Source organism: Hippopotamus amphibius, chromosome 15 (genome assembly GCF_030028045.1).
Source record: "Hippopotamus amphibius kiboko isolate mHipAmp2 chromosome 15, mHipAmp2.hap2, whole genome shotgun sequence".
Classification (NCBI taxonomy): Eukaryota; Metazoa; Chordata; class Mammalia; order Artiodactyla; family Hippopotamidae; genus Hippopotamus; species Hippopotamus amphibius.
The window spans coordinates 8561640-8584736 of NC_080200.1; the positions used below are offsets into that span (position 1 = coordinate 8561640).

Sequence of the window (23097 nt, forward strand, 5' to 3'; positions counted from 1 at the left end):
TCTCACCCCCTGGAGAGACAGGGGGATTGTGAGGTCTGTGGGAGACACTCAGTTTCTTGGGGAAGGAGCAGGCTGGTATGGGAGGCCCATCTTGGTGAAGGCAGGAAAAGATAGTAACACGATTTCAGCTCCTCCCAGCCCTTCCGGCATCTCCCCATTTCTCTGATGAGGAAACTGAGGCAGGAAGTGGCCTGGGGTCACAGAGGAGGAGTGTCTGGGTTGGGAAAGGACACAGTGTCCTGACCTCAGCCAGGGGCCTGGGTGAGGGTGGCACCTGAGGAGAAGACGGTGACGTTGACAAAGATTGAGGCCCCAATGAAGTCCTCTCCCGGGTCTTGGAATGCGGCCATCAGCGTGTCCTTCTGGAGGGAGACGTGGCCGAGGCCTTCAGAGATCTGCTCTCGGGACAGGAGAGAGGAGGGGAGATGGTTTCTTGGGAAGCGGGGGATGGTCGAGGGAGGGGAGGGGAGGGAGTGGGAAAGAGGGGAGGGAGTGGGAAAGAGGGGAGAGGAGGTGGGGGAGGTGAGACTGGGGAGGGGTGGGTCTCAGTCACCTCCACCCTCTGCAGGGAGCTTTGGATGGGGATCCGACGGGAATCCTGCTTCACCCCGAAGATGGCCAGAGCATGTCCGTCCACTGGCTTGTTGAATACGTATCTGAGGGATGGACAGCCATCTCACTGGCTCTGAAGAACCCATACAACCTCATGTATCTGCAGAGACAGCCTGTATCATCTCAGGGGGCTCTAACACTTTGGGAAGGGTGGGGAAGTGGCCCCTGGTAACTTAGACAGTTTCATTACTGACCAACACAAGCCTGGAAGGTGACAATTATGTCCCATAAGGCCTTGTTGGGTTGCAGATGAGGCCTGTGCCACCTCACAAGATGGTAGAGGCAGGCTGTACAGCCACATGGAGCCACAGAGAAATCTGAACAACACCTGAGCTGGCAAAGGTGGCCTGTGAAGCCTTGTCAGGCAGTCTAGGTGAACTGTATACTGTGATGGAGCTGCACAAATGGTCTGTATAATGCCAAGAAGTGGCAGATGTGGCGTTTACCACCCTAGGTGGACAATATGGCCTGTACAGCCTTGTAGAGCTGTGGGGATGGTCTGTATATTCCCTAAGGCAGCATATGTGGCATTTGCAATTTCATAGAACTTCAGAGATGGTCTGGACAACTTCACAAGACAGCAAAGGTGCCTATGCATCCTCGTGGACCTTCAGAAATGGTCCAAACAATGAGATGAGGTATAACTCCATTAGGTAGACAAGGTGGCCTGTGCAACGCCAGAAACCTGAAGGGATGGTTTGCACAACCTCATGGGACAAGAATGTTTCATGGATGGCAAAGAGTGCCTCTCTAATACCCTAAGAGGTATAGAAGTGGCTCATTTCTTTCTACCCATTCAGTTTCTTGGCATCTCTGGTCCTCTGGCCAGGCTGGGGGTAAAGGAACTCACTGTGCCTGGATATTCACACCCAGAGCCTTATCGTTGAGGTAGAAGAAAGTCTTGTTTGGAGTCAGCTGGACCTCAAAAGATGGGAGCACTGGGTGGAGTAAAGAGAGTGTCACCCTCAGCGTTTCACTGTTACCTCCCCCATTCCTTCCCTGCCCCATTCACTGCTTCCTCAGTGATTCTGGCAGCCCCCAAGGGCTGGAACACGTGGTCCTCAGGCCCTGGCACACAGTAGGTGCACCAGGAGACCTCCTTTCCATTTCCAGCCCCGTTCCTTGTGCGACCCACCTTGTCCACCCTGGCACACCCTTCTCACCGTACTCCTTCACTTCAAAGGCTGCCTTGAACTTCTGCTTGGGTGCACTTTGATAATAGGCTTCGATGCTCCAAGTCCCAAGACTGAGGCACAGAGAGTTAGGAGAGATGGAGCGTGAGAAGGAGAACCTCCACCCCTCCATCCTTAAGGTTCCCAGCAGGGCACCTGATGAGCTCTGGGAGGTGGAAGGTGTTTGTGAAGACACTGTCCTTGACCAGGAGATCCTGGCTGATCACAGTGATTCCCTCCGGGTTCTGTGGGGATAGGGAGTGGGTGGTTCATGCCCCAGGCCTTCAGCCTATGATATAACCAGGGTATCTGGGATCCACCCTCCTCTCAGGAGAGGTCACCTTGATGTCCAGAGTGAACGTCCTGGACACAGGATCCATCCTGTGGTTCACAGTGTACACCCTGTATTGAACTGGAGGAGGAGGGAAGACTTGGAGTGTGGGGTAGCGTTTGGAGAGGGGGTGGGTATAGTTATTAGGATCTTGGGCAGTGGGGGGGGGGGGGAGCTTGGACAGAAGGACACTTGGGAGGTGGAACATGTGGGCATGGGGGAAGCCGGGGGTGAGAGTCAGCGCTTGCCCCAGGCCAAGTGCCTGGGCGCTGTACCCAGTTGCTCAGGAGTGTAGATGGTCTTGTCTGTCTGGATGAAGATGTAGCCAGCATGGGGAGCCACCAGCACTAGCTTCTCCATGGATGAGAAGGCCGTGGTGGGTGTCCACCAGGTTGCCTGGATGATGACATACTGCGTCCCCGGTTGTGGGGGGTAGACCAGGCTTTCAGGAATCTGGGGAGAGATGCCCACACTCCTCAGGGCCTCCTGGGGTCTCCATCCCTGCGGGCAAAGCCCTGGACCAGCTCTTGGAGAAGCAACTGAATAGAAGCTCTCTGGCTCTGCCTTTGGGAGCAAGGTCCCCGCGTGTGCCTCCCAGGTTGCTCCGGAACGAGGGTATCTAGCCCGGGGGGAATGCAATCCCCTTTAGGCTCAGTTTCCCAAGCCACCAGCAGAGGGCGCCTTTTATTAACTATCACAGAGGCGTTCCATGGGCTAATCAAGGCCTTTTTTGGAGCCCAGACCTAGGGGACTTTGAATTTCTAAATAGATAGGACTTGTAAACTATTATGTACAGAATGGATAAACAACAAGATCCTACTGTACAGCGCAGGGAACTATAGTCAATATCCTGTGATAAACCACAATGGAAAAGAATAAAAAAAGAATGTATATGTATGTATAACTGAGTCACTATGCTGTATGGCAGAGATTAACACAACATCATAAACTACACACAACTATACTTCATTAAAAAAAAACAACAACAATGGATAGGACATAAGAAGAGCAGTAAGTATATCCAGGCCCTGCATCTCTCTCTCTCTTTTTTTTAAAGGCTTTTTTTTTTTTTTTTTTTTTTTATGTGGACCCTTTTCAAAGTCCTTATTGAACCTGCTACAATATTGCTTCTGTTTTATGTTTTGGTTTTTTGGCCACGAGGCATGTGGGATCTTAGCTCCCTGACCAGGGATTGAACCCACACCCCCTGCATTGGAAGGCAAAATCCCAACTACTGCACTGCCAGGGAAGTCCTGCTAGCCCTGCATCTCTTCTGCACTGTGCCTCATGGGAAGTCCCTCTAGAGTCTGCCCCTCTCTACCCTTGCAGCTGACCCAGAGATTCCTTTTGTGGCCACCCACCCCGGCCTGTCACCCACCGTCACTGGTGCCTGGTCCATAAAGTGGTTTTCCGGTAAGAGAAGGAGCCGGCTCTTAGCCAGCAGCATCTTCCTCATGGGGAAATCCCACATGGTGAGATTCACCTCGAGGGACCCGGTGAGGGGCTCTCTGGAGTCCGAGTGAGCCTGCACGTGGATGTTTTCTGGGGTGCCGACCCGCAGGACCCGGGGGGTCACCAGGATGTACCTGCCAGCAGACAAACACAGGGGCACAGAGGGACTCAAGTGGTGGAAGTGATGAACAGGGGTCACATGCAGGGGATCATGCAGACAGCCGATGTCCCCTCAATTCTTCAGACTCACAGCGGCTCAGCACGGGCAACGGGGGTCCCCAGGAGGAGTAGAATCAACCCTAGGAGCCAGGGCACGTCCATGGCGGTAGGAGGACGGTGTGCAGCCACAGGCCACCGATGCCTGTCCTCTTGTCCACCACCGCTCTGGTTTGTTTGCCTTGGCTTGTCCTGTCTGAGTTAATATTTAAATGAACATGGGGAAGAAATTCCCATAAATCCAATGGGCGACGAGGGGGCTTCTACTCCCTTCTCAGCCAATCCTCCACAGGGTGGGGGGACTGGGGACAACAAGAAGTGTTAGAGCCCCCACCTCCTCCTGGGGCGCTGGGATGTTAGGAAGGCTGCCTTTGCCATCATCCGTGGGGTCTCATCCTGAAGCCCTCTCCTCCCCCAGCAGGGAGCCTGGGCCATGTCACCCTGGGCATGGACTCAGGGCTTGGTTGGGATTGGCTGGTAGGGGCAGGAGGAAACAGGATTGTCCCAACCTTTGCCCTTGTGAAATTGGTGACAGTTTCTGGGATAGCTGCTCCAACCGGGGCAGAGCAGGCATTATGTTTTCATTTCCCAATCACAGGCACCATCAGCCATATGGCATTTAGCCATCTGACCCTGGGACCCACTGTAGTGGACACTTCTGGGAAATGCACGGGGCAAATGCTCTTACTGGGTTTCAGATCTTTCTGCAGCCAGCACGCATTGTATGGCTTTTCTGCTTCCTTGCAGGAGCCGATTAGGCTTGGTAAATCATCCACTGTCCACTGTTCCTAAATCACGCCAATCTCTCTGGGCTCCTTTTCCAGCAGGCGAATAATACATATTAAACCAGGGAGGAAAACACATCCTTGCTTGAAGCATTCCTGGAAGAAGGCTTTCTCTGGCCTGAAATAATTTGCACTGGCTGTTAATACGCCCTATTAAAGGTGTTGAACCTAATTTCTGGTGTCTGCCTCTTCAAAGCAGGTGGGGTTGCAGACAAGTTTGTCTGGTTCTTTCTTCTTTGGTGAAGTCAACACTGCCAGCTTGGAGAGTCTTGCCTATTGGAGGGACCCAGACCTCCTCAAACAGTGATAATATACACTTATCCCGCAAAAATTCATTAAATAGTTACTACAAGCTTGGCCCCACTTAGCATGCTGAGGATACAGCAGTGACACAATAGACAAAGTCTCTGCTTGTGTGGAGTGCACAGTTTTTGAGAACTTACTTTCTCCTTAAACTTCATAGCATCCTGTGACTTGGGTTTACTGTGTGCCCACTTTCCAGACTCTGTCTTTGTAGAGAGCTGGGAAATTGAGTGTGTCAGACACAAAGTGGGTAGTTATTTATTCCTTAGGCATTTATGGTGCACCTACTATGTGCAAGACACTGTTCCACATGCTCTATGTACACTCACAGAAGTTTCACAACTGAAGTAGGAATTACCACCCAGGGACTTCCCTGGTGGCACAATGGTTAAGAATCCATCTGCCAATGCAGGGGATAGGGGTTCGATCCCTGATCTGGGAAGATCCCACATGCTGCAGAGCAACTAAGCCTGTGTGCCACAACTACTGAGCCCGCCTGCCACTACTACTGAAGCCCGTGTGCCTAGAGGCTGAGCTCCACAACAAGAGAAGCCACCTCAATGAGAAGCCGTCATACTGCAATGAAGAGTAGCCCCTGCTCTAGTCAACTAGAGAAAGCCCATGTGCAGCAATGAAGACCCAATGCAGCCAAAAAAAAAAAAAAAAAAGAATTACCACCCATTGTACAGATGAGGAAACTGAGGCCCCAAGAGGATGAGCAACTTACCCTTTGTCAGGCAGGTGAACCATGAGGTCGGGTAATGCTCTTAAGTCTATGGTAAACAATCTCTTATGAAGCAAAAATCAACAGAATTGAATTAAAGCTTGGATCAGGGATGCGGGTGAGACCTAATTTAGAAAGTTCTATAATACTGGTGTCCATTTGAGGTGACATACTCCACCCAGGCTTTCAGGGAACCACCATTGGTTCTGTTCAGCTGTCTCTTGGCTGGGGGTGAGCTCTCCCTTTCACATGTTCATCCCTACATCAGTTCTCCCCATCCCCCCTGATCCTGGGGGGGCTCCCAGGTGTCCAGGATGGGGAATATCCAAAGGTGAGGGGCTGCAGAGGCTTTATTCTCACCTCTCTCTCCAATCTGGGCTCCTGCCTCGGTGCCAGTGTCTCTGTCTTCCAAGTGGGAATCTTTGCCAGGTAGGTGCATCCAAGCCTCTTTGCAGCACTCTCAGGCCTGCAGCTATCTCTTGAGTTTCTAATTTTTTTTTTTAACAGTAATCAGAACTTTATTTATTTATTTATTTATTTAGGTCATGTTGTGCAGCTCGTGGGATCTTAATTCCCTGACTAGCGATCGAACCTGTTCCCCCTGCAGTTGAAGCACAGAGTCCTAACCACTGAACCTTCAGGGAATTCCCTTGAGTTAGTTTCTTTCTTCCTTCCCTTTCTTTCTTTCTTTCTTTCTTTCTTTCTTTCTTTCTTTCTTTCTTTCTTTCTTTCTTTCTTTCTTTCTTTCTTTCTTTCTTTTCCTTTCTTTCTTTCTTTCTTTCTTTCTTTCTTTCTTTCTTTCTTTCTTTCTTTCTTTCTTTCTTTCTTTTTCTTTCTTTCTTTCTTTCTTCCTTCCTTCCTTCCTTCCTTCCTTCCTTCCTTCCTTCCTTCCTTCCTTTCTTTCTTTCTTTCTTTCTTTCTTTTTCTTTCTTTCTCTTTCTCTCAAAATTTTTTTTACTTCTTTATTGGATTGTAATCGCTTTACATTTAAAAAAATTTTTATTGGAGTATAGGTGATTTATAATGTGTTAGTTTCAGGTGTACAGCAGAGTGAATCAGTTATACATATACATATATCTACTGTTTTTTTTTTTAAGATTCTTTTCCAATATAGGTCACTACAGGGTTTGAGTAGAGTTCCCTGTGCTATACAGCAGGTTCTTATTAGTTATCTATTTTATATATAGTAATGTGTGAGAGCTCTGGGGGATGACTTGGCCAGGGGAAGGGTGGTAGAACTGGAAAAACATGGTTGACTGTGACCAATCTTTCTAAACCCTAAGGACTCTGTCTTGTGACTACAGTAAGGGAACTGAGACAACGATGAAGTGAAATGGGTCATGAAGTAATGAAAGTCTTTGTTCTGATAATTATCAATAATTGTAAATCCCTAAGGAAATGATAAACTTTAGGCAAAGGTTGATGCCATAATTAACTCTGCTCTGAAGGTATAAAACTTACTCATGGAAGATCCCTTCTCGGGTCTCTCTCCACCTCCTTCTGGTGTCTGTGCCAGAAGCTGTTGTGTTCTCCTCTTAATAAACTGTTATTCTGTGGCTTAAACCAGAGTGACGGCTTGTTATTGATTCCAAGGAGAATTCTTTTCCTTTGGAGATCACACCTCCACTCCCTAGATGGATTCTACAGCAACATTTTGGGGGGTTCGTCCGTGATGGACGACACGGTAAGGTCGCTCAGGCTTTTCTGATTTCTGCCTTTTCCTGTCTCTACTAACCTGTTTACTACAGTACGAGTGGTTGAGAGAGTGAGACGGAGCGATTAAGGACGGAGCGAGTGTGGAGTCCCGCTCCGCGGTTCCGTGAGTGTTTTCATACGGCTAAGGGCAGCCCATAAGGGAGCCTGTCAGGGGCTTATACCGACCTGCCAATGCTAAGAAACACTCCACGTCCCAGAGAGGGGAGCGGCCAGATACAGACAAAGTGTTCGGGTCACTGTTTTTTCCTCCACATCTCTTCCTTTCTTTCCTGGCCTCTTTGAGCACTTCTCTGTGACCTGGGGAAATTATGGGACTAACCTAACATTTAGGCTGTGTAAGACCCAAGGCATTTGCTCTCCTTGCTGTTATTGTCATTTTTTTGTTGGTCCCTATTTCCGAGCAACATTATTGGAGTCCTCAGCCTCATCCCTATAGAGATGCTAGTCTACATTTGAGCTGTGTTTTGACCCACCGCCAAGAGGGACATATTAAGGAGCTGGGAGGGACTCTAGCACCAGGTACCACTTTACAGCTAGAAATCACGGTGTTAGTGGCTAGCAGCTGAGCTAAGCCAAGGAAAGACTGTTCACTTCGGTGGTTATGTGTTGAAATCTTATGGATAGAGACTCTTATGACTTGTATGAATTTCCTTAAAACCTTGAATGGGGACCCGTCCATTTGGGCAGATTGGAAATGTAGTGGGATCCTTCCTTTAATTTCAATGTCCTGCAGCAGACCTCCTTATGTGCTTAAACAGTTATTGAGGAAACTGCTTCAATACTCCTTTTGTTCTATTTGCTGCATGCGATTGAGTGCCTTTGAGGATCCAGCAGAATTCCCTTTGGGATGTCGCAGCCCTAAGTGGTCATCGCTACACGATTTCTTTTGTTATCACCTTACTTGGTGGGGAAACCCCAGGATACAGCATTATGGAACTCAGAATTGACCCATTAAAGTATGCCTCTTTCACAGAGATTTCCCACCTCCACTATTATGCCCCAGGAGGACAATTCAGGTGCTCTCACTTCAGCAATTAGCATGGGAAGCCTATGGACGAACTACCCTATTACATCCAGGATGACATGTTAAGCGGAGAGGCAATCCTATAAAGATATTAGTGGTGAGGAACTGGCAATGAATTTGGGATGATGCTGTATCTACCTCCAGCTCACCTCTGCCCCTACTTGTGGCAGAGTGAGTGGGGATGAGGGGCACCTGTGTCAGTAAAAATGGGCAGAATAAATCTGACCAGAGGAAGAAACAAGCTTTAGGTGGAAATCTGCCTCCACCCCCATTTGTGTTTAAGAGGGACTCCTCCTGGAGGAAATTAGGCCCTGGACACCACATTTTTGTCTTACAGATGGGAGCTTCACAAAGTTCCAGTCCCACCCGTTTGGACTGCATCCTGGAGAATTGGGACAAGTTCGATCCACAGAGCCTAAAAGAGAAGTGCCTGGTTTTCTTCTGTAATACTGCCTGGCCACAATACCCTCTGAGGGTTGGTGAACAGTGGCCCCAGGGAGGGACACGTAATTATAACACCATTCTCCAACTTGGTTTGTCCTACAGAAGACAAGGGAAGTGGGTAGAAGTTCCTTATGTAGTGTTGCTTTTTGCCTTCAGGGAGAGACCAGAGATGTGTGCCAAAAAAAAAATTATGGGGATGACGCCCCCTCTTCCCCAGTTACCCCCATATTATGACTCCCCTGAGGAAATTAAACAGATGCCTCAATCACCCCTTGGCTACCCTGGGAGTTAAAGACTATTTAAGGAAGAAATAATAAGTTACCTGTTGAGACCTCTCTCAAGTCCTAACCTCCTAAAATGATGCCTCTTCAAGAAGCGGCTAATGGGGAGTTTGGACCCACAAAAATTCAAAGACCCTTTTCTTCCCAGGAGGTACAAAGGGTGAAAGGGGTCTTAGGAGATCACTTGGAAGACCCTGATAAATATCTAAAGACTCTTAGCCACTGATACGATTTAATTTGGAAAGATGTGATGACATTATTAAAGTTAAACTTTAACCCAGGATTCTCAGGATAGAGTCTTATCTGAGGCTCGAAAGTGTGGGGTGAATGGTATAAATTAAGTGCTAGGGGGAAATCCGAGAAAGAGAGTAAGACACTTCCCATTGGAGTGTAAGCTAGTCCCCCAACTGAGCCTGACTGAGATTTCGATACTGAGAGGGGTAAACGGTATAGAAATCATTTTGTCACATGTATTCTTGCGGGATTGCGAAAGGCAAGAGCTAAGCCCCTCGATTTTTCCAAATTCGCCGATATTGAACAAGGAGAGAAGGAGTCTCCCAGCAGATTTCTGGAAAGGCTGAGAGAAGCTCTACAAAAATTTACTGACCTAGATCCGGAGGGACCAGAGGAAAAAGTTATTCTAAAAGATAAATTCCTTACTCAATCAGCCCCAGAGAGTCAAAAACAAAATTACCAAAACACGCTCTTGGACCAGACCCGTCTCTAGACAGGCTGTTACAATTGGCACAGACAGTTTATTATGGTCGAGATGCCAGGGAGGAACAAAGTAAGCAAAGGAAAACAAAGGAGAAAGCTGAAGCCTTGGTGATGGCAGTCCAGGCTGTGATGAAACAACCCAGAGCCCCAGGAGGTTCCTCAAATCGGGGCTTCCCTGGCAAGGCACTGACCTGCTTTCTGTGTGGAAAGGATGGACGTTTCAGATGAGAGTGTCTCCAGGCAATAAAGTTGCCCCCAGCTCCTTGTCCCATCTGCAAGGGACCTCACTGGAGGAGAAACTGCCCCCAGAGGTGAAGGTCTCAGGGATCAGACCTCCCAGAAACCCAAGATTGATGGGTTCCGGGGGTCTCCACACAGGCCCCTGTCGTAATAACATCTGAGGAACCCCGGGTACAAATTACAGTGTGTGGTCAGCCTATCACTTCTTACTAGATACCGGCACAACTTTTTTTGTTCTTGCTGAGACCCCTGGTCCACTTTCCTCTCGTTCTACGACCGTAAGGGGACTGTCTGGTCAAACAAAATGATGTTACTTTAGTCAGCCTTTAAACTGTAATTGGGACACTGCCCTTTTTTCTCCTACCTTTCTGGTAGTTCCTGAGACTCCATCTCCCCTATTAGGATGAGATATATTAATGAAAGTTCAAGCATCGGTGCGTATAAATATCGAGGCCTCTACTCCTCGATGTCTTCCTCTAGTAGAAACCCAGGTAGATCCTGAAGCATGGGCCGAAGGAGGAAAAATTAGAAAGGCTAGATATGCAAAATCTGTGGTAATCAAACTCAAAGATTCTAGTCTTTTTCCCTATCAAAAACAATATCCTTTGAGACCAAAAGTTAAAGAGAGATTAAAGCCAATCATAGAAAATCTAAAATGACAAGGACTACTAATACCTGGTAACTGTGATACTCCAATCTTGGAAATTAAAAAACCCAATGGTCAGTGATGGTTAGTGTAGGACTTAAAAATTATTAACGAGGCTGTAATTCCTTTCCACCACGTAGTCCCTAACCGTTATACCTTACTCTCAGATATACCAAAAAAATGCAGCCTTGTTTACTGTTTTAGATTCAAAAGATGCCTTCTTTTGTATTCCACTGGAGGTAGAGAGTCAATTTCTGTTTGCCTTTGAGGACGCTACCCAATCGGCTGTCCAACTCACTTGGACACTGCTGCCCCAAGGCTTTCGAGATAGCCCTCATTTATTTGGACAAGTCCTATCACAGGATTTACAAAGATTCTCAGACCCCAGAACAGTTGTTTTACAATATGTAGATGACATTCTGATTTGTGCTGATACTGAAAAATACTGCTCAAATATTACCGAAGGTCTATTAAATTTCTTGACAGACTGTGGTTATCGGGTTTCAAAAGCCAAAGCTCAATTATACAAATCTTCTGTTAAGTATCTGGGTCTTATAATTTCTCAAGGCTCAAGGGCTTTAGGGCCTGAGAGAATAGAGCCAATTCTCAAACATCCTTTAACTGCCACTTTGAGGCAGTTGAGAAGGTTTTGGGGTCTTACTGGCTATTGTAGGATCTAGATTCCTGGGTACGGGGAATTAGCTAAACCTCTATATCAGCTCTTGACTGACACCCAGGAGGCTGACACAGGTCAGATACTATGGACACTTGAAGCCCAAAACGCCTTCAAGGCTCTTCAACAGGCCTTAATGTAGGCTCTAGTTCTTAGCTTCCTGACCAGACAAGAATTCAATCTGTATATTACTTTAAAAAAAGGGAATAGCATTAGGGGTCATGACCCAACCTAAAAGACCCCAACAACAACCGATGGCTTATTTGAGTAAAACTTTAGCTGTGCTGGCCCAGGGATGGCCTCACTGTTTGAGGATAGTTGCCACTATTTCTTTGCTTGTACCGGAAAGCACTCAAATTTGCTGATGGTCAAAGCCTAACAGTTCTTACTTATGATGTATTTAGACTTTTTAACTCTAAAGGTAAGCTTTGGACAAATTTTACTCAGCAAGCCTTAAATGACAGCCTGAGGGTCATAAAGGCCCTTAGTACAAAACAGATTTAAATGCGAAAAGCAGTGTTACAAAATAGGGTGGCCTTCGGTATAATAACAGCAGCCCGGGGGAAACCTGTGCAATCATTCACACTGAATGTCGCACTTATATTCCAGATGAGAGCGCTACTATAACCCACTATACCAACCACATGAGTCAGATGATAAAGTCTGTAAGCTCACCTGAGATCTCTCTTTGGGATAATTTCAGGTCCTGGATTACTGGATCATCATAGGGTAAAATGTTAGTATCTGCTACTCTATGTATTATTTTATCCTTGCTGTTTGCTCCTTGTCTTTTTAACTGTATAGAAAAAATCATATCCAGGCATCTGTGAGCCTTTAATTTACAAGTGGTTGTAGAACATTCTCCCATCCACCCTCCGGCCTATTCAGGTTATTATTTAGGCCCTCTGGATCCGGGGTCCCCTACTGGGAATGGAAATAATCCTGCTTTCCCCTAAATAATGACGCCCCTTTCAGCAGGATGTAGCTAGAAGATTACGGTGCCCCTTTTCCCAGCAGCATTAATTTCCATCTCAGAGAGGGGGGATTATGAGAGTTCGGGAGGATGACTAGGCCAGGGGAAGGGTGGTAGAACTGGAAAAACATGGTTGACTCTGACCAGTCTTTTTAAACCCTAAGGATTCTGTCTTGTGACTACAGCAAGGGAACTGGGACAACGATGAACTGAAATGGATCATGAAGTAATGAAAGTCTTTGTTCTGATAATTATCAATAATTGTGAATTCCTAAGGAAACAGTAAACTTTAGGCAAAGGTTGATGCTATAATTAACTCTACTCTGAAGGTATAAAACCTACTCATGTAAGACCCGTTCTCAGGTCTCTCTCCACCTCCTTCTGGTGTCTGTGCCAGAAGCTGTTGTACGCGCCTCTTTTTTTTTTTTTTTAAATTTTATTTATTTATTTATTATTTTTTGGGGGGTACACCAAGTTCAATCATCTGTTTTTATACACATATCCCCGTATTCCCTCCCTCCCTCGACTCCCCCCTCACCCTCTCTCATGTCCCCCCCATCCTCCCCATCCCAGTCCTCTAAGGCATCTTCCATCCTTGAGTTGAACTCCCTTTGTTATACAACAACTTCCCACTGGCTATCTATTTTACAGTTGGTACTATATATATGTCTGTGCTACTCTCTCGCTTCGTCTCATCTTCTCCTTCACCCCCCGCCCTCTCCCAAACCTCGAGTTCTCCAGTCCATTCTCTGCATCTGCGTCCTTATTCTTGTCACTGAGTTCATCATTACCATTTTTAGATTCCATATATGTGAGTTAGCATACAATATTTGTCTTTCTCTTTCTGACTTACTTCACTCTGTATGACAGACTCTAGGTCTATTCTGTACTCTCCTCTTAATACATTGTTATTCTGCGGCTTAAACCTGAGTGGCGGCTTTTGTTATTGATCCCAAGGAAAAATTCTTTTCCTTTGGAGATCACGAATCCACTCCCTAGACGGATTCTACGGCAACATGTGTATATATCAGTCCCAATCTCCCAATTTATCACCCCTCCCCCATCCCCTGGTAATGGTAGGTTTGTTTCTACATCTGTGACTCTACTTCAGTTTTGTAAATAAGTTCATTTGAACCCCCCCCTTTTTTAGAGTCCATATATAAGTGATATCATATGATATTTTTCTGTGTCTGACTTACTTCACTCATTATGACAGTCTCTACTTTGCTGCAAATGGCATTATTTTGTTCTTTTTTGTGGCTGAGTTGAGTTTCTATTTTGACTTGGAGGTGGGTCCAGGAAGGGAAAACTGCCCTTGGGTACCGATGAGCAGCAGAGTAGGTAGGAAAACACCTGGAGTGGGGGTCCTTTGGGACATAGCCTTGCCCCAGTGAACTAATGGATGGGGTAAAAAATGGATACTGAGTGAATGAGTGATTGCAGGAGTTCACATCTCATGCTCCTGACTCCTCCACTCCACCCCAGTCCAGATCCCCCAAAAGAAGAATGCTAAGCATTTGCTCAATAATTTTAATAATAAAATAAATAAAATAAGTTTGAGCACCCACTGCATGCATGGCCTTGTAGGTGCTGGGGACACAGCAGTGAACAGGATGGAAACCTCCACCCTTGTGGAGTGGATATTTACTGCAGCCACATTCACCTGGACTGTCTCTTTGAATCCTCTCAGCAATCTGATGACCCATTGACCCATTTTGCAGGTGAAAAAATAGCAAAGTGAAGTGTCCTGCCCAAAATTGTACAGCTAGCAAATTGAGGTACAGAGAAGTTAAGTGACGTGTTCAGGGTCACACAGCAGGTTAAGAGATGGAACTGAGCTCTTGAACCCGGTTTAAGAAGGAGCCCAAAATAGCAGATACAAACTATTATATACAAAATAAACAGTGATGTCCTACTAGAGCAGAGAGAAATATAGCCAATATCCTGTGATGAACCACAATGGAAAAGAATATGAAAGAGTATATCTATATATCTATATGTGCGTCTATATCTATATCTATCTGAATCACTTTGCTGTACACCAGAAACTAATACAACACAGTAAATCAACTATACTTCAATTAAAAAAACAAACAGGGATTTCCCTGGCGGTCCAGTGGGTAAGACTGCGCTTCCACTGCATGGGGCACGGGTTCAATCCCTGGTCGGGGAACTAAGATCCCACATGCCACACAGCGCGGCCAAAAACCAGCCAAACAAACAAACAAACAAAAGAAGAAGAAAAAAAAGGGAGCCCCCCGCTGAGTAGTAGGTGGGGAGAGTAGCTATGGGCTCCACCCAGGTCTGAGGCTGCTGAGAGCGGTCAAGTCCAACCTCTCCAACTTGGCCACGAGAGGGCGCCAGCGAACCTCTGGCCGGACGCAGAGCAGCGCTGGGCCTCCTCCCGCAGGAATGCCGGTGGCGGAGGGAGGAGACTTTGGCCGCCAGCCGAGAGCAGCTGCTGCTGCGGCTGAGATTCCGCCCGCCTTCCCCTCCCTGGGACACCCGGTTTACAGCGAGGAGGCCGAGGCGGGGTGGTGGGGGGGGGTGGTGGGTGTGTGGCTGCCTTGCAGTGATGTGTGGCCTCTGTTTTCGCCCCCTCCTCCTGGGCTTCCAGCCCGAGGCTTCCCGGGAAAGGCCGGGCAGGACCCAGGAGTCAAGGAATAACACCCGTAGCAACATAACAACGAATGGTTGTCATCTATCATCCACCTACTGTTCCCGAACTTAGTGGGGCTTTCCACCAACTCCTCCATTTTACGGATGAGGAAACTGAGGCTCAGAGAGGTACGGTTGGTAGCTCTGGTAGGTGGTGTCAGGAGCTTCCAAGCGTGGACGACATGCCAGGATATGCCCAGTTTTGTCCCTTCCAGCCCCAGTTCCTTGGGTCATGTCTTGATTTCCTCAGGGCTTCAAGAACTGGCTTTGCTTCCAAATTCCTAAGGGAATCGCGTGCCTCCTTTGCTGGTCAAAGGAGGTTTCTGATGGCAGTGAGATTTTTCAGGAGAAGCTTATTGCTAGGCGGAAAGAAAGAATAGTTTAGCAATCACATTTGGGGTTGATTACTGGGTCTGAAAGCACCATGGAATTTCAATGATATGTGTCCCCAGAGAGCTCACAGCCTGGTCCGGGAGACCTACTCATAAACAAGCAACTGTGAGGGCCCAGAGAAGCCTGCTAACTCACCTAGCCTGGGGAGTCAAGGAGTCAAGGAAGGCTTCCTGGAGGAAGTGGTATCTAGGCTGAGACCAAAAAGTCTCAGTAAAGTAAGATAATCGGGTGAAAGATTAGGGGCAGGAAAGAGAAGATGGTTTTGTTTCAGGGCCAACCGTCTGAGCAAAGACCTGGAAGGGAGATGGAGCTCAGTGGTTTGGGGAGCAGAAAAAGATCTTTATATCTTTCTTATTAGGCCAAGGGGAGTCTCATTTTGATGCATTAATTTACTCATTCATTCATTCACTTATCCAATATTTGGGCATCTACCATGTGCCACATATAGGTGCTGGGGATGCAGCTGAATACACAGAGAATAATCTCCTCCCCATGGAGTTGATATTCTAGTGGGTGGAGATGGGCAAGAAATAAATATGTCAGGTGATGAGAAATAAAGCATGTTCAGGGGATAGAGTGACAGGGTGCTATCTTTTGGTGATCAGCAAGGGGCCTCTCTGAGGAGGCGACATTTGAGTCCCTCTGTGAGTTGAAGGACAGAGACGTGCATATCTGGGGATAGTGTTCTAGGCCCTTGCTCCTGGGCTCCTGTCAGCTCTCCAACATGTCCAGCTGGCCCTACCTAAGGATCATGCCTGCCTCCTGTTTGCTTGCTCCGGGCACAAGAAGACCTGGGACATGGGGGAGGAGGAGGTGCAGGAGTTGCCTACAGAGCACCCCCCACCCCCCGCTGGACCAGGGCTCTCACCACCCACACCATGGTCAACACAGTCCCTTCTCAGACCGCTGGGGTGGGGGGAGCTCGGAGCTCTCCTTCCCTTCTCCCCCACCCCCCCACCCCCACAATGGCAGTGCCATTGTGACATGTTGGGAGACCTTGGTGGGACCCAACTTGGTAAGAACATGTTCTGCCCGCAATTAGCCCCAGTATGACGCCCCCTGCCCAGGGCTGGCTGGCACCAGGAGGCTGGAGGACCACCTACAGGACTCCAGATGGGCACAGAGTGCTTTTTTTTTTTTTTTTTTTTTTTTTTTTGCCATGCCACTTGGTTTGTGGGACCTTAGTTCCCTGACCAGGGATCCAACACGGGTTCACGGGAGTGAAAACACAGAGCCCTAACCACTGGACCACCAGGGAATTCAGAGGGAACAGCAAGTGCAAAGGCCCTGAGGTGGAAGTGTGTGTGGAGTGTTTAGGAACAGCAAGGAGGCCCGTATTCCAGGAATGGAGTGAGAGATGGGGAGAGAGTGGGAAATAATTTGAGATGAATATTCAGGGATCAGATCATGTAGGAGGCTTCATCACTGTGGATTTGAATCTAAGAGGGGAAAGCAGTGGAGAATTTTGAAAAGAGGAGTGACATTTTCTTTCTGTGTTAACAAATTAGTCTGGGGATGTCCTTTGTTCCTGTGACTTGAAATCCAAAAGTAACAATGACAGCAACAAAGATGAATAATTCCACAACATATAAAGACCAAATGCCAGCACAGAAAAGTTTAAAGAAAGACTGAGAAAAAGTATTTGCACTTCTTATTACAGACTCCTTAATGTCCATAATACGTAAAGAGTTTCTAAGAATTAACAATAAAAAGATAAATCTCATAGAAAAAAACTGAGCAAAAGGTATAGTCAGAATGTCCACAAAAAATAAAACACAAAGGTTCTTTAACACATTAAAAGACACTGGATCTCGCTCATAAGAGTGATGAAAGTTAAAATAAGAAAAACATGAGATACTAATTCTTACCCATTAGATTGGCAAAACTTTGAAAGACTGATAATGCCCAGTATGTTGAGGCTGTGGGAAAGTGAGCATCTTAACATGTGGACCTCAGTCCTCCCCCATAGAGATAAAATTGATATTCATAAGAATTACAAATGCTTAGTTTCTTTGGCCAAGTAATCCCATGACAGAAATGCTTGCATATGTGTGAAATGATAAACACAAGGCTATTCATTGCAGCCATTTCTATCATAGCCAAAGATTGGAGAGAGCCCAAAGATTCATCACTACAGGACCAGTTGCATAAATTATTGTCCATCTACACAATGCAATATATTGCAGCTGAACCAAAGAATGAGGAATCCTGCTTGGGCTGATGTGGAAAAGCTCCTAAGACATAGTATTCAAGGAAAGAACTAAACTTCATACTTATGTGTGTAGTATGTTGCTTTTTTTTTTTAATTTATTTTTTAATGTATTTTATTGGCTGTGTTGGGCCTTTTTTGCTGTGCGCGGGCTTTCTTTTTAGTTGCGGTGAGTGGGGGCTGCTCTTCTTTGTGGTGCACGGGCTCCTCATTGCTGTGGCTTCTCTTATTGCAGAGCACAGGCTCTAGGCGCATGGGCTTCAGTAGTTGCAGCACATGGGCTTCACTAGTTGTGGCTCACAGGCTCTAAAGCTCAGGTTCAATAGCTGTGGCACATGGGCTTAGTTGCTCCGTGGCATGTGGGATCTTCTTGGAGCAAGGATCGAACCCGTGTCCCCTGCATTGGCAGGCGGATTCTCAACAACTGCGCCACCTAGGAAGCCCAGTATGTTGCTTTTTAAAAAATTAATTAGTTTATTTATTTTTGGCTGTGTTGGGTCTCCATTGTTGCGCACAGGCTTTCTCTAGTTGCGGTGAGCAGGGTCGGGGGGTAGTCTTCATTGTGGTGCTCAGGCTTCTCAGTGCGGTGGCTTCTCTTGTTGTGAAGCACAGGCTCTAGGCACGCTGGCTTCAGTAGTTGTGGCTCTCGGGCTCTAGAGCACAGGCTCAGTAGTTGTGGCGCATGGGCTTAGTTGCTCTGCGGCATGTGGGATTTTCCTGGACCAGGGCTTAAACCCGTGTCCCCTCCTTTGGCAGGTGGAGCCTTAACCACTGCCCCACCAGGGAAGTCTCAGTCTGTTGCTTTTTGTGAAAAAGTTTAAAAAGTGTATTTTCATTTTTTTCCCACTAAAATACTCCATACTCACTTTTAAAGTTGAGGTAAAATATACATAACATAAAATTTACCATTTTGACCATTTTTGAGTGTACAGTTCAGTGGCATTAAGTACATTCATACTGTTGTGCAACCATCACCACCGTCCATCTCCAGAACTCTTTTTATCTTCCCCAAGTAAAACTCTGTTCCCATTAAACACTAACTCCCCATTCCCCCTCCCTCAGCCTCTTTGAATCACTATCTTACTTTCTGTCTATGAATTTGCATATTCTAGGTACCTCATATAAATGGAATCATGCCATATATCTGTCCTTTTATATCTGGCTTGTATCAGTGTAACGTCCTCCAGATTCATCCATGTTGTAGCATGTGTCAGAATTTCCTTCCTTTTTAAGGCTGAATTCTATTCCTTTGTGTGTATATACCACGGTTTGTTTATCCATTCATCAGTTTTTTTCTTTGTATAATCAGAAAGAAATCTGTATAAATAACTCATGCAATTTATAATAGGCGGTGGTGGGGGATCAGAAATTGGGCAGTTGTGGAAAGATGAGGGTAAGAGAGTTGTTTTAAAAATATTTTTAAAATTTTTTTTTCTTTTTTTATATTTCTTTTTATTTATTTTTTGGCTGTGTTGGGTCTTCGTTACTGTGCACGGGCTTTCTCTAGTAGTGGAGAGTGGGGGCTACTCTTCATTGTGGTGCATGGGCTTCTCATTGCAGTGGCTTCTTGTTGTGGAGCACGGGCTCAGTGGTTGTGGCACATGGGCTCAGTAGTTATGGCACATGGGCTTTGTTGCTCCATGGCATGTGAGATCTTCCTGGAACAGGGATCAAGCTGGTGTCCCCCGCATTGGCAGGCAGGTTCTTAACCACTGCACCACCAGGGAAGTCTTCTTTTGTTTCTTTATTTTTTTAATTTTTGGCTGCGTTGGGTCTTAGTTGAGGTACTCGGGATCTTCGTTGTGGCACGTGGGCTCTCAAGTTGTGGCTTGAGTGCTCAGTAGTTAGGGCACGTAGGCTTAGCTGCCCCTTGGCACGTGGGATCTTAGTTCCCCAACGAAGGATTGAACCCATGTCCCCTGCATTGGAAGGAGGATTCTTAACCACTGGACCACCAGGGAAGTCCCTAAAAATATTTCTTAATATCTATTTTTTATTTTTAAAAGCACTGTGAATGTTTTGCCTATTCAAAAGATATTTTTAAGGATCCTCTGGGCTGTTGTGTGGAGAATAAATCAATGGAGGAAAATGCAGAAGAGGAGGAGGAGGCAGGGGCAATATTCCAGGTGAGGAATCATGATGGTTGGCCTAGGCTTGGGGCCAAGAAAATGTTTTGAAGTGGTTGGTTCTGAATATATTTTGCAGGTCAGGTGAACAGGATCTCCTGATAGATTAGCTGTGAGGTGTGAAAGAGAGAAAATGCCAAGATTTTTGACTTGAGCAGCTAGGATGGACTTATTTTTGGTTCGATGGGAAGATAGGGTGGTGTTGGGGACATGAGTGTAGAAATCAAGAGTCAAGGGTTAGCTGGTTATTATCACCTTCTGAGCTTTGGCCAATCTCTGCTGGCCAGCAATAGCATCCACCTGGAATTTAACAGCAACCTCCCTCCCCCCACTGCATGTGTTTTTATAGTTGCCATCTGGATTGATGATGATTCTTCCTTATATGCAACAGAAACTGACTCGGTGTGATTTAAGCTGCAAAGGAATTTCTCAAATGGATACCGGGGGCTCATGGAATCACCAGCCTTGGAAGATAGAAAAAGACAAAGTGGTTTTTGCTGCCAACACTGGCAATGCCACACTCCTGTCCCTCTGCCACCTACTCTTCCTGATCCCCCCTGGGGGTGGCCAGGTCTCCATTCTAAATCCTGTGCAGGGACTTCCCTGGTGGTGCCGTGGTTAAGAATCTGCCTGCCAATGCAGGGGACATGGGTTCGATCCCTTCCCAGGAATTAAGATCCCACATGACGCGTGTGCCACAGCTACTGATCCTGCGATCTAGAGTAGCACCTGCTGGCCACAACTAGAGAAAGCCCATGTGCAGCAAGGAAGACCCAATGCAGCCAAAAATCAATCCATCAATCAATCCTGTGCATCTGCAGAGTGGAATCAGGGTCACATGCTCATCCTCTAGCTGCAAGGGAAGCTGGGAGAGGTGTGGTGTTTTCTTGCACCAAGAGTCTATATGTATGGGATTTGGAATACTGTACGCCCCATTGAGTTCATCTTCCCTCTTGGTGATATGATGGCTTTTCCTTCTTGGAAAGGAGATAAATGTGTCTTTTAAAATAATTTATTGAAAGGAGTTTTTAAAACATTTTTAAATTTAATTTTTATTTTATATTGAAGTATAGTTGATTTACAATGTTGTCTTAGTTTCAGGTGTACAGCAAAGTGATTCAGTTATACGTATACATATATCCATTCCTTTTCAGTTACTTTTCCTATATAGGTTATTACGGAATATTGAGTAGAGTTCTAAAGGAGTTAGGAGTTTTGTTGTGGTTGTTGTTGTGGTTTTTTGTTTGTTTTTTTGTGTGTGTATGTTGGTGTGTGTGTGTGTGTGTGTGTGTGTGTTTAAAGCAAGTGAGGGACTTCCTTGGTGGTCCAGTGGGTAAGACTCTGAACTCCCAATACAGGGGGTCTGGTTTCAATTCCTGGTCAGGGAACTAGATCCTGCATGCATGCTACAACTAAGATTCCACATGCTGCAATGAAGATCCCGCATGCCGCAACTAAGACCTGGCGCAGCCTAAATAAATAAATACTTTAAAAAAATTAAATAAAAGCAAGGGAATGTTGGGCATAAAATTCAGGCCAGTGGAGACCTTTGGGGTTAGGCAGGCAGTGAATATCGATAATGTTCTAATGATAGAGTCTGATGGTGGGCTAGTGTGTATGCACTTTGCTCCTCTGCTTTGTCAAGTGCATACATTACATCAGTCAGCATCCTGGTTGGAAAGAGGCAGCACACTCGCAGTGGGTAACTTGAGGAGTGATGAGGACAGTAACAGCGGTTAAGGGAAGGGCAGGGGGTAGGGAGCCTTAGGGAGCAGAATGCAGTGCCGTCCTGCTGGCAACCGTGGGGTCCCTTCACCATCTTTAGCTGGAAGGGGAGAAAGGAGGGAGTGGTTCTCAGAAACTGGAGCTGGGGCCTGAGATAGAGGGATGCTGTTGAATCCACAGTGACCTACATGGAAGGAGCTTGAGGGACAAAGGCTGTGGTCTTTCGCCTTCCACTGGCAGAACCCAACACAACTAGAAGCCAAAAGTGGAGGAAATTGATGTAATCCTGGGATGAGCCTCTTGGGTAAAGACCTCCTGCATGTGTGCATTTCATCTATTATTTTAAAAATTAATTTAATTTAAAAATTGACTCAATACTCTGTAATGGCCTATATGGGGACAGAATCTAAAGAACAGTGGACATAGGTATATGTATAGCTGATTCACTTTACCGTACAGCAGAAACTAACACAACACTGTAAATCAACTACACTCCACTAAAAATTAATTTAAAAAATCAATATTCAGATCATGTGAAATAAAATGACTGGGATAGACTCCAAAAAAAAAATCGAGATAACATTCATATACCATAAAATTTGCCCTGTTTAAGTGCATAATTCAGTGTTTTTTGGTGGATTCATAAGCTTGTACAACCATCACTGCTATCTACTTTCACATACTCTTTTGCAGGTATTCCAACATTGTTTCAAAAGTCCAGTATGGGAGCGGGGAAGGGAGGAGCTGATTTGAAAAAATATTAAGTAGCCCCCACTATCTCTTCACTGACTCAAAGGGACCTCTTCTAAGGGTCCCGGACTCAGTTTCTCTTTTCCTAGGAAAGGTCACTAGAGACCCCTAAAGACCAGCCTAGACTGAATTGGACAGCCCCAGACTCAATTCCTGCCCCTCCCCCTCTGTCCCTGGCAGCTGGGGATGTTCTGAGTGGCTTCATCTCATAAGGCTGCCAAGCAAACATTAATTAAAAAACTTTGCCCAGAGCTTAGCATTCCAAAGTTTGAACACAAACCACGACAAAAACCCCAAGTGAAATGAAACAGTGCAGAGGACTTCCGATAACACTGTTATTGCTAGACCTGCTTGATAGAAGATGACACCAAGCGAGTCACCTGCCCAGGGCAACCCATTGAAGGAGAAGCAGAGCAGCATTTACACCCAGAGTCTATTTGCTTCCGAACTCTGGAGAGGAGGGCCAAGAAACTTGGGGACACTGTCTCAGGGATTCAGACAGCACCCCTATTGGTTTACACTTTTAAAAATTGGGCTAAAACATACATAATACAAAATTTACCATCTTCATCATCTTTATGTTTTTTATTTTAATTTTATTATTTATTTATTTATTGGCTGTGTTGGGTCTTCGTTGCTGCACATGGGCTTTCTCTAGTTGCGGCGAGCGGGGGCTACTCTTCCTTGTGGTGCGCGGGCTCCTCATTGCCGTGGCTTCTTTTGTTGTGGAGCACGGGCTCTAGGCACGTGGGCTTCAGTAGTTGCAGCACATGGGCTCAATAGTTGTGGCTCATGGGCTCTAAAGTGCAGGCTCAATAGTTGTGGCTTAGTTGCTCCGCGGCATGTGGGGATCTTCCTGGAGCAGGGATCGAACCCGTGTCCCCTGCATTGGCAGGCGGATTCTTAACCACTGCACCACCTAGGAAG

General features: G+C 46.3%; 1 protein-coding gene across 1 annotated transcript; it reads right to left on the reverse strand.

Annotated features, from left to right (window-relative positions):
* Window positions 1–559: 559 nt before the first annotated feature.
* On the reverse strand, window positions 560–3888 carry LOC130836183 (complement C3-like). Its single transcript, XM_057708260.1, has 8 exons — window positions 3818–3888; window positions 3494–3701; window positions 2391–2568; window positions 2126–2196; window positions 1941–2029; window positions 1776–1858; window positions 1463–1550; window positions 560–712 (listed from the first exon to the last, which is right to left on the reverse strand). The coding sequence occupies exons 1-8, from the start codon at window positions 3886–3888 to the stop codon at window positions 604–606; spliced, it is 897 nt and encodes a 298-aa protein (XP_057564243.1). The 3' UTR covers window positions 560–603.
* Window positions 3889–23097: the final 19209 nt, after the last annotated feature.